At 44.7% G+C, this 11,990-nt stretch overlaps 1 protein-coding gene across 1 annotated transcript; it reads right to left on the bottom strand.

Moving 5' to 3' along the window:
• Window positions 1–75: 75 nt before the first annotated feature.
• HGSNAT (heparan-alpha-glucosaminide N-acetyltransferase) lies at window positions 76–11,946 on the bottom strand. Its single transcript, XM_085058409.1, has 17 exons — window positions 11,682–11,946; window positions 11,272–11,411; window positions 10,646–10,767; window positions 9,636–9,705; window positions 8,920–8,989; window positions 7,734–7,840; window positions 7,195–7,271; window positions 6,540–6,570; window positions 5,934–6,094; window positions 5,483–5,592; window positions 4,670–4,791; window positions 4,148–4,274; window positions 3,942–4,028; window positions 2,709–2,786; window positions 2,522–2,592; window positions 2,271–2,383; window positions 76–1,263 (listed from the first exon to the last, which is right to left on the bottom strand). Exons 1-17 carry the CDS (start codon window positions 11,925–11,927, stop codon window positions 1,082–1,084), a joined length of 1,914 nt encoding a protein of 637 aa, XP_084914535.1. The 5' UTR covers window positions 11,928–11,946; the 3' UTR covers window positions 76–1,081.
• Between the last annotated feature and the right edge of the window lie 44 nt (window positions 11,947–11,990).

Genomic DNA, 11,990 nt, shown 5'->3' with positions numbered 1-11,990 from the left:
TTTTTCCCACAGTATTATACTAAGGTGTGTGTCGTAGTTCTTTCCATCTTTATACATACACAGAGAACACAGCAAGGTATTTCAGGTTTTTTATTAGCACTAGTTTGGAAATCACAGCATGAGTGAATTTCCAAAAACTATTACCTTACATTGAATTGGTCTGTTAGCTCTTCCTTTACAGAATGTATTGTATTGCTGGTTTTCAGATTCAGGACCCTTAAGTAGATCCATGTAGAAAGAGGATGGTTTTGATTGAAATTTGGTAATATCCAAGTGATTATACAAAGTCAATAGGAAATGGCCTTTCTGCACTCCTAGAGTGTAGCACATGAAACTCGGACCTCATCCATGCAAGCGATGTGTAACACAAAGGCCCAGAACATGCACAGATGGGCTGCTAAACCTGTAGGAGCAGCCTGCTGATTAATAAGCCAATAGAGGAGATTTTAGGCTTCAGCAGGATCCTAAATCTAAGGGTTTGGGTGAAGACTAAAGGGGAGGAATACAATGAAGAATGATCAGCTGAGGGCACCACCAGGCTGTGACACAGTGGTGCCTGTGCCCCTGAGCTTTCCCAGATAGTCACTGGCCAAGTTAAATGTGTGCCAGTAGCCAGAGGGGCACAGGCATGCAAGAGGTGCCAAGGATATATACAAACCCCAGACCACCTGTGTTAGGGGGTTCTGTGTCACATGCAGGGACTGTTACCACAGGCCCATTCTGATAACCCCCATCCCTTGCAGTTCCTTTCATGAACACAATCAGGCTGTCTTAAACTGCCCAACTGTTATGGTATGTTCAGGTTCTCCAAATGAAGGAGGGAAATAGGTAAATTATTTACAAAAGACAGAAAACAGAGAGCAACTGCAGTAGACTAGTAAGTTTTTGCTAAATAGGAAAATACTGTCCCTTAAGTCACATAAAAGTCTTGATGACGACTTCCATGGCACTGTAAACTTGAACTAGTATCCCTTTTTAGTAATACAGCCTGAGTGGCAATATTTCAGGCTAATCCACCATATTTCAGGCTAATCCACTTGCCTCATCAGCATCTAGGCTTACTAAACCTTGGCCACCTCTATCAGATTTTCCAGAATATCCTTCTCCTGTAAAGAATATATGATATTATGACCCAAAGAGTTGTTGCAGTGAGGTTTTGAGTCAGATGTTCTGCGTGGGATTGACTGTCTTGCATCTTCCACTTAAAAGGGAAGTAGTTTGCAAACACTTGGTGTCCAATGTATACCAGGATTGAGTTCATTCCTGAAAGGAAGCACAGGTTGTACCATTTGAAAAAGCAGGTATAGGCTTGCTTCAGAGCAAGCAGGCAGAGGTGTGCCAGGCTTGTAAGAGAGTGGCTCCAAGACAACAACAGCTAATGCCATTTGCCTCAAAGATTGTTCACACTGTTTTCAAATACAGTCTGAGGAGTTCTCTCTCCCAAAACATTTATTGAAAAGAAATACAAACAACCTCTGTGCTAAATTGAAAATACAACCAAATCAGTATGCTGCAATTGTATTAAAGAGAATCGTAACAGTTATTGTCTTCAGGGTGGATGAGTGCCAACCAATATGGTCAGATCTGCTGCCTTTACAAACAAATCTGCTGCCCTTCAAAGCTCTGGGGTTTCTGGTAGGAGATACGATACCCTGCTGTCACCCTGCCCATATTCCTGTCCAGACACCAGAGACCAAAGCTGCTGAAAGATCCCCTCTGCTGTGGCTTTGCATTCTGTACTCATGTTCGTTGTGTGCCCAGTGTGGTTAAAACCACAGTAGGATACTTTGGGAAACATGCTTATCTAAAATCACAGAGACAGAACCTACATAGCTGCCCAGGCGATTTTGTCTTCCACATCTTCAGAAGTGGTATTACCCTGCTGACAGGCCTCTGAGTTTCTCATTAGGTTACACAAGTCTCAGCAGTCCCTTCCAAAACCAACTTTGAACAGCTCTGGTGTTTTGCTTGGTACTAGGCAGCTGTTCACTGGGACCTTGACTTGAGACCAAATTGAGAACAATCATTAGGCAATAGAAATACCAGCTTTCAGACCTCATTTAACGAATTGATTGTCCCTCTCTCCTAAATATCTGGTCTCAAGTGTCCTAGTTCTATGCAAAGGTTCTACTCAATAACTCTGGAATCCTTCAGGTTACCTCAGTCTAAATCCCTATTCTTTAAAGACAAGGGAAGCATAGAAAACAAAAGGATAGTATCAGTGCAGAAAGAATTAGAAGGAATATGTCACTTGATGTGGTTTTACTGACCTGGGTATAAAAATGGAGCACCTGACCACAATTTCTTGACATCCACAAGGTAATATATGAGCAATAAGAGGATGAAGGCAAAGCAGCTTGTGGTTGTCACATATGATACTGACCTACAAACATTTCCAGTAAAAAGAGTAATATTTAGAGAACTGTGTGATACAGATCTCAGTGTACAAAAGGTAAAACATTCTCTGAGACAAAATAGCACTTTAACAAAATCATATGAAATGTTCCATTTCTTTACTTACCATAAGTTCTTGTTTACGGGAATAAACCCATCTTCTTTAGAACATTTTGTCAAGATAGCAGAAATAATTCCCTGAAATACAAAGTTGGTAAAATTTACATAACCACTGTAACATGTTTCAGAAATAGTAACTTTACATTGCATTAAAATACATGTCTTTTAAAGAGCTACATAACTATCAGACTTACCATTACTATGCCCCATATGGCGAACCGACTCATAATTTGTTTGTGCTGGTCTTTGTAGAACAAGGTAATTTTTCCTGCCTTATAAAAAGAATACAAAAAAATAATTAATGCACATAAATTTAACTACATTTCAAGAGCCAGGTACATTTGCAACCAGCTACCTGTGCTAAGACAGAGACCACGAATAGGATTTCTAACAGCCAAGTGGCTGAAAGGCTCAGAAGGAGGACTCTTTGTAAAGAATGGACACACTAGGGGAAAATATATAAATGCAACCCAGTCAGCAGTAGAGTTGCACCTTTTCTCCCTTCCTTACTATGTTAACACTGAGGAAGGGAACAAGCATCTTCATTAGGTCAACACAATATAACTTGAGCTCACTCTCCCTCAGTAAGGATTGCATGGAGGAGCATCACCAGAGTCAGCCCCAAGAGCTTCTCCACAGTGCCCCATCGCACCCTGACCTGCTCAGAGCACATGCTCCTTTTCATACACCACCAAGAAATGTGTCTTGATAACTCAGTGTCACACTTCTGTTCCAAGCTCTGCCCCGCAGATATTCCCTATCAATTTTTACCCAGTGCTACATGGGGTAACATTCCTTTCCCAGCACAAAGAGTTCCAGTTTGGTTCACAGCTGCTGCAGAGCCAGAAAAGCCAGCAGTACATCAAAACTGCATCAAAAAGTGCCATATTTTAAACAGTGGTGAGCTGTGAGCTTTTGGTGTTGGTAACACCAATGTGAACCCCTGCATCTCTCTTGTCAGGGAAGGTAAGCACACAGCACCTATGCAAGATGGTTGTCACCACATGCCAAGCAGAAAATCAGCAAGGGTGAACAAGTCCAGCTGCAACTTTTGAAACCCTTACTATTAAGCTGTGAAATCCATGTGTCTCTTAGCCTTATTTTCCAACATGCAGAGACAGCCTACTCCCAGCATAAGCCCAACCTTAAAATAAAGGAAGTTTCCAGGTGGCTATTTTGCAAGCTTCTTGTGTCCATCCCTTACAAAAACTGAGAAATCTAAGTGTATCTAATGCAAGCTACTGTCATGTTAGCTTCCACTTCTCTGTCACTCACCTCAGGTTAAATCATCCTGAAAGCATTGCTCTGGAAAAGGTTTTGTTAGAACCAGTCTCAGCTTTGAGTAAAGAAACCCTACTGCCTCCCCACTTCCAAGCTTCCTTCAAATCTTCCCATTCTAGCATGCAGCCAGAAAGAAAAAGAGGTACCTGCAGTCCCAAAAACGCCATAACAATGCTATTTATGGTCCCCAGGATCCCTTCAGGATCGTATGGCATCGTTGTTTGGTAAATCACCTTAGAGAGAAAACAGTTGTTACAGAGCACCCGAGCAACCAAACTCCTTTCTCTTAAATTCCTCTGCACATATCATTCCCAAGCCCTTCCTGACATACTGCAAACCAAAAACTACTTACACCTGAAGAGGGATGCTGATACATATGCTTTTCTCCAAGAAGCAAACGGTCAATGTAACCAGCTGCTCCTCCAGTGCAGTTGGGATAGTTTCCAAAGTCCCCAATGCCCCCGGGACCAAGATAGCCCCTAGCATGGAGACAAAGAGCACAAAGTGTTGGTACACTCCAGCTGCACAGCAGCTGGCCCACTGACCAGCACACTAACTGCTCAATGTTTTCCCAGGCTAGAGGCACACATTGATGGCCTTGCAATAATCATATATTCCATACCCATACCTCAGGGAGATTTTAATCCTCTTCTTCAGATAGAAAGGAAGAATGACATCACCTTTATAACACTTTACACTTTTACTACCAAAGTAAAGAAAGTTTTTTCATGTGACAGATGCTTCCTTTAACCCTGCTGGCCTAAAAGCTCTTCCCTTCATTCTTTCCTGGTGGCTAATAAAATGTTACCTTCTACTCAGTAGAAGAAGAATAACCTGATACCCCACAGAAGGTTGTCTGAGGGCACGGTCTTACCTGGGACAATCTGGCACTGGTAACAAGAAGGTCAGGCAGAGCCAAAGCACTTCCAACATCAGAATGAAAATCCACTGTGGCCAGAAGGGGAGAATATCCTGCAGAGCAGGAAATGGTCCTTCCTGCATGAGATGGAGGGAGGGGCTGTTAGCTGGCAAGTAAAAACCATGCCCCTGGGGATAACCTGTACTTACTGGCAGGCAGTCTTGTATCTCCAGATACGAGAGGGAGATGTTGTCATTATAAAACTGGGTTCTACTAACAGACCTTTCATTTTCATGAAACATTTCCAGACACTTAGTTACTTGGGGCAGGGGGAGAGAAACAAACCAAAACAAAAGCCCTTAATGTTTTTTAACTTGGAAAATGTCAAAAGTAATTTTGATTCACAAGTAGAACAAAAGCCTTTTGGGAAAACACACTCTAGAAAGGCCAAAAAGCAGTATTACTTTCCCCTGCTGTGAAAAAACCTTGCCAAATTAACTGGACAAAACTCAGACTACAGGATTCAGCATAGAGATGCCTATCCCTGGGCTTCCTTGGCAGTGGAAAAGTCATCAAAAGTGTCTTGGAATGCCTGCTTCTAAGCACTATCTGAATGGATTGGTGAAATCCTCAAATACAGTAAAGCTACATGTGACAAAATGCAGACTGGGACAGACCCAACATTTCTGCCAGGTCACACTGCACTACACATCAAGTGGGATGTTACATGCTTTCTTACCATTTCTTATGTGTTCTTTGTGCCCAAACAAGAGCAAAGGCTACCAAACCCTGCTCCAGTATCAATTATCATCTCCCCACATAACTCACCCAGGTCCCACTATCAGCTCTTGTAAACAGGAGCTCGAGAGAAGCAACCACCAGGTATGTGAATCCCAGCCTCTGGAGCACCCCTGGAATACGCAGATTATCCCAGGACACTGCAAGACATGCAAGCAATGTGAAAGAGGAGCAGACAGGATCTTTTGTAAATACAGAAGCTACGCTTCTCCAGGGAGAGCTGAGATCCACTGCACCTGCAGGTGCAAGAGACACCTCTACTCTGACATCCCAACTTTTTGTACATCATAATCCTGGCAAAGTCACTAAGACAATCAACAGTGGCTGGCACAAAGGTCTAACAGAGAAAATTGCATCAGTGCAGAACTGAATAGAACTCTATGAGATACCACCAAAGTGCTGACATGGTTTTTGCAACAGCCCAGCCAAAGAGGCTGGAACAAGTTACAGAAATGCAAGGAGGAGAGCAAATTCCACTCACAAGGTCCAAGGCAGTAATTGGGATTCACAATTATGATTCCCAGCAGGATTAGCACAAAACTCCTCCAGAGGATTTTTCTGAGCACCTTCCACTTGGAACTTCCCCACCTCATCAAGGAGCCCAGTGACAATGCTATTGATGTCCCCATGATGAACACAAACCTGGAGAACAGAGCAGATGGGAAATGGAGCTGACAGATGTCTCATAACACATGTGTGTAACAGCAAAACACTAAAGCTTACAGAGCAGCCTGCATTGGCCCAACAGAATGCATTCACTGAGTGAAATTGGGCAATTTTATTTCCTTTGATTGCTAGGAATTCCTAGACTACTGAGCTTGCACTATGGGATACTTCCACCTTTTTCAGTGGTCTGTTAATGCAGGGTTGTAGTTGCATTCTGGTTTTTTTCCAGAATTCATATGCTACCAAAAAATTCCATTACCCAAAATTAAATTAGCATCTTCAGAGGAGTAAAACACAAGCTGCAGATCTATGATTCAAATTCAGAATTTACCCACTCCTCCCCTTTACATTAGGTTCACAGTCGAAGTCCAGCTCCCTCCTCCATGAAAAACCACAGCCAGTGGTTTTCAAGAAAACTTACCATGGAAACACCAGGTCTGCCACTGTTAATCCTACAGAGAAATATGAAGTAGCACATTATTTACCTTGAACCCTCCTGAAATTTAACAAAATTACTGTTGAGTTTTTAGAGGAATTGCCGGCTGCTAGCAATTATTTGCGTCCCAAAATCTAAAATGTTATAAACAAAACCTACAAAGAGCTAATCATCTTGCTTCACTGCATTTACCACTCTCCAAAAATAGGGTCAGAACTCATTGCTGTGCCTTGGGAAAGATTTCAGGGAAGGGATCCTTGCCATTCTCCACTAGAGCAGCACAATGCTTGACTTCATCTCCATCAGCTTATGAATCAAGGCATTATGTTTTTACAGCACTGAGCAACATCAGCTTGACTGTGGTCATTAGGCAACAGAGAAAAGTTAAAGATACAACCCTGTATGACAAGTGAAAAGGTTGCACACAGATTGTGATGTGAAGCCATCCTGTCACTGTGTGACAAGGAGGACCATACACTGCTTTGCCCATTAACCTATCAGGCCAGATCCCCTGCTGAGGAACTGGTGCAGCATCCCAGCCTTCGGCTGAGCAACAGCTCACTGCAGCAGCTGCAACACCAACCATTTCTAGCCACTGCTGCAGTTAAAACCCAGAGTAACTGTCTCAATTGTACTTTACCATTCCAACTCTCATGTTTGAAGAACCAGTATTTTCCTCCTCCATAGTTAACAAACACCATTAGTACAAGAGAAAGCCTAAAAAGACAACAAAAGCACAAAGTATCACGTGTCGATGAAATGCATATATATGAACACAAAGTTAATGATTACTACTCCCACTAATGCATTTCTAACTCTGACATCTGATTTATTTTATTTTTAAAGCAAGATTTCCAAGGCTTCCAGCTTTACCAACCAGGAAGCTGTGTTTCAAAAATTATGGGTGGTGGTGAACCAAAGCAAGCTCCTTCGCATAGAGTTTTCGTACTGAACACTTTGTTCTTTTCTGCCCTCTGCCACAATTTAATGTTTCCTCAAATTAGATCAATTACAAAGCATTTCAGAAAATCTGAGAATTAAAATCTTGACTAACTTCCAAGTAAAACAGACCACCTTGAACTGTCCATCTGCTATATATTGTCATGCACTGTCAAACCGCCATTGGAAAAATCTCATTCCCCTTGGCAGAGCTGCTTTTGAGCAAGATCTCGTGCTCACCCTCGGAAGGTGTCCAGGGAATGCAGCCGCTTCCGAGAGGCTGTGCTCCATGAGTGTGGGGTAGGATCACAGTTAATGGAGTCTGTTGTGTTGGGGGATCCGAGCTCCTTAGGGAACAAACCAGACACATGAACAGCAAGTCAGCAGCTGCACCAGCTGACTAGGCAACAAAGGTCAGCAAACTGCACACTTTCACACACTGTCTTTATTCTCCCTGTTTTCCTTTTGCTTCCCCACTTGCTACATCTAACCTCTTCCTAGCTTCACCACATTGCAATGCTTGCAGATGCTTCAGACTCTGCCTTTGACCAGGTAGAAACAATGCAGTGAAATGAGCCCATGCTTGAGACTCATCAGAGTTGGGTCCAGTCCAAATCAGCCAGAGACTTGGCAACACTCTGAGTTCTGCTTTACAACAGAGCTGAGCAGATCCAGTTGCCAGCTCTCAAACAAGACTCATCCCAACCCATCAGCACTTGTCTGACACCACAAAGAGACTGTTTTGAGAGCTAAACCAGTGGAAAATTAATCCTTTTAAAGACAGGAGTGGCTTCTTCACAACTGAGTTCCCTAGACCACTCTGATCAGACCCAGTGACAGCATAAAGAAGGAGACATTATATCCCAGTTATAGAGATGAGCAACTATAAGAATTGCTGTAGAGCTCTGCTTCCAAGTGTTTTGATTCTAGACAGGTTTGGACCTCTCAGATACAAAGTCCAGACTGCGATGAACTATCTACATTCTAGTACAAAATGAGGATCACACAGAAATGCCAGTTCTAGGGGTGCCAGAGAAATTTTGGCTTCATTTTTTTAGCTAAAATTCCTGCTGCACTGGAAGCAGACTTGAAGGCTGTGATTTCCCTGCCACTGACTATGTCAGAAGGGGACAGTATTTTCACCAACACATTTGCTTCAAGGGAACTAAAGAGGTCACAAAGCTGTAGGTTCAAAACTTGCAAGAGCTCTACAGGGAATCCACTACACTTGCATGGAAACCCAGTCCAGCACTCTCCATTGACATAAAACTGCCTATCTGACATCAATACAAGATTTGCTAAGGGGAACACACACACAAGAGGAAGATGATTGGTAATGAACAAGTCCCCAGAGGTCCAGATAGTGTGTGTTTCTCAGAGATGAAAACACTACAGAAAGCAAACTAAAGATACTGTGGTCACTCACGGAGTTAATCATACGATCGGTTGCTCTGGGATTCAGTTTCTTGTAAACCCAGTTTCTGACTGGATCAATTCTGAAAATGAGTAACAGTTTAAAACACAAAACAAAGCCAAAAGTACTTTGTAGTTAATTTCACCTTAATAGAAACTATTTAGCAGCATAAATCAGAAGTTTGGACAGTTCCTATTTCCATTTTTATGGCTCACATAGGTAATACTGAGATTCAGCCAGTACCTAGGATCTCAGTTAAGTCCAGCTGTGTAAATACACTGACACAAGCTCATGTCTGGGGGCTTTTTGGGGTTGCTTAGAGGCCAGGATAACTCAGACCAGTCAGTACATGGGGTAGAAGGTTGCATTTGTTACATGCACTTTGGTCCCACTGACTTGGATTGCTGATCCAGAGCTAGACAAGGAACAAGGGACAGGAGGGTGTGGCAGGGCACATGTGAGCTTACAGTGAACATCAGCTGCTCTTTAGTAACTGCTCCGTGCACAAACTAACAAGGCTGCAAGATATCCCTCAAGCGAAATCACAGCACTCTGCATTTCTTGCCACATGTGCCACAACTTGCATGTGGTAACCTGATAACAGGATGTGATCTGCAAGTCTGCAAGCAGGGCTACAGGTGGGACTCTGAAACATTACCACACTGTGATGTCTGGTCTTAAACTGGCAGCCCCACTTCATGTGCAAGGAGGATGTATTATTCACTTACTTCATTAGAAGGCGGCCAACAATCAGGACAGCAAGGATCCCCATGTAAACCAGGAAAGCAAAGAGAATAGCTACATGAAAAGAGAAGAACACAACTCTATAAATGATCTAACAAAACTGTTCAGCAACCTGGGCTTGGCCAAGTGTGACACAAACATGACACAAAGCCCAACTCACCAATCATCACATCACTTTCTCCATGCAATATACATCCCCAGAGGAAAAAAGCCCACAGCAAACCCCCAAACTACCCAACACAAAACTAGGCTAGTTTCAAAGTGCAGCTCAGTGACTCCACATCTCGGCATAAAAAAAGCAAAATAAAACTGCACTGCATCACCAGACAGTAGTGAAAAGAGACATGATGTGCTGTATGTTCTGAAAGAAGAAACTAGAGATTTAAAACCAGCCTCAACATGAAGAAGATAGGGGAAAGGACAATACACCAAGTTAGCAAGCATGGAGAATTTTTCTTTACAGTTAGAAAACTGGAAGGACTGAAGAATAATGTAATGTAAAGGAAAAGAATGGAAGAGATGTGAGCAAGGATTTGAAACAGCCCTGGAAAAGAGATGAACAAAGAATATCAGGTTTAAATTTAAAAGTGCAACAACAAACAAAAATCCAAAACACTCTGAATTCCTTCCCATTTTGTGAGAGAAGTAAGATAGAGGGAAGAAGAGGGAGGATTCTGTGTATATACATAAAATATGCAGGGAAACAGGAAGTAATATCTCTCTCCAGACACATACCCACTGATTTTTCTGTACTAATCCCTGCTGAAAAAGGATTGTGGGCAGACAGTGTATCATGTGAAGAGGCCTGATCCTGGTCAGGGCCTCAAGATGGGTATATAACACATAAGGAGGCAAGAAGTTGAGAAAGAAGAGGAGCAAGCCCATGACAACTGTTCAGCACAGCATGAGTGGCTGCACAGGCTTCCTAGGAAGCTGGTCCTGCTGGGAGACATGCAAGCTGTAGAACGAAAGGGAAAAACAAAGCACTACATACGGAGGTAGCTGTTGATGGGGCCTTCATTGATGACTAGGTCACAAGAAACATTTTGGGTGCTTGTACTTAGGGTCTTTACCACAAGGGAATAATTGCCAAACTCTCCAAAATGATACTGAATCCTGCAAATGATAAAGGAAACAAAACTTGGTGAGCCACCAGTACATGCAGGTACCACCGCAGCACTTAGGGAGGCTGTAAGCCTGAATGCTTTAGGAAAGGCAAGCCAAAAACTTGGACCAACACTGTGATCTAGCACAGACCTTGCCTTTTCCAAGCATTACCCTCCCCTAGCCCAACACCAGTTCTTTACCACACATGAACTGCCATCATTTGTCTTCTTGAACTAGAGAGTCCCTGCAAGAGAAACCAGGTGCTTGCACATGCTGCCTCAATGAACACCATTTTGGCTCCTACTTGCACCTAGATCCTTCCAAATCCAAAGTACACCACTGTTACAGCAGTGGGGTGAAGACTGAACTCTAGGTCTAAACAGCTGGGAAAAAGGAGGCGATGAGCAGGCAATAAAGAGACACATGGCTCCAAGGGAAAAAAGCCCAACAAACCAAACCAACGCAAATATAGCATACAGCTATCCATGTATTCCCTGGGGCTGGGCCACGTACTTGCAGAGCTCTCTGTCACCCACAGAGGTGTTGAGGAGCAGGGTGAGGGGATGCTGGGTATCAACCATCACCGACGCTGTGCCTGGTTTTCTCAGGCTCTCGTTGCTGGGTGGGACAAACGCCAGGAACTGATACAAGCACTGTGGAAAAAGAGGGTGAAGGGAGCTCATTAGTGCCAAAGGAGAGTGGAAGGGGGTTCTGCCTTGCACGGTGCCAAAGACGAGGGAAGATGCCACGGGGCTGGAGCAGCTCCTGCTGCGGGAATTCCCTGCGTGCTGCTCGAAGACAAAACCGAAGCGAAGCGACCTAACGGAGCCACGGGGAGACGCCGGAGAAGCCGAGCAGCCCCGCCGCGGGCCGGGCTGTCAGCAGCGGAGCCTGGGGGTGACCGGCCCGGCACAGCCCCTCACCTGGTGGCAGGAGTCAGAGCGGGAGGCGAGGCGCAGGCCCGGCGCGGGCAGCTCGTTGAGGACGAGCAGAAGCGCCTGGTCCATCCGCCCCGACCGCCGCCGCTCCGCCGCCGCCGCCCCGCCGCGGGGCCCGGGCGCGCCCTGCCCGTCGGGCTGCGAGAGGCCGGGCGCCATCAGCAGCGCGCCCAGCGCCGCCGCCACGGCGGCCGCCAGCGCCAGCGCCGCCGCCAGCCCCGCCGCCGCCATCGCGCCGCGCTGCGCCCCGGGGCGGAGCCTCCGCCGCCGCCGCCACCGCCCCGCCCGGCCCGG

The sequence above is a fragment of the Lichenostomus cassidix genome, chromosome 4 (genome assembly GCF_008360975.1).
Source record: "Lichenostomus cassidix isolate B80296 chromosome 4, HeHo_3.0, whole genome shotgun sequence".
In the NCBI taxonomy this organism is placed as follows: Eukaryota; Metazoa; Chordata; class Aves; order Passeriformes; family Meliphagidae; genus Lichenostomus; species Lichenostomus cassidix.
Note: the sequence above shows the minus strand (reverse complement) of the source record. Positions and strands in the feature narration are given on the sequence as shown.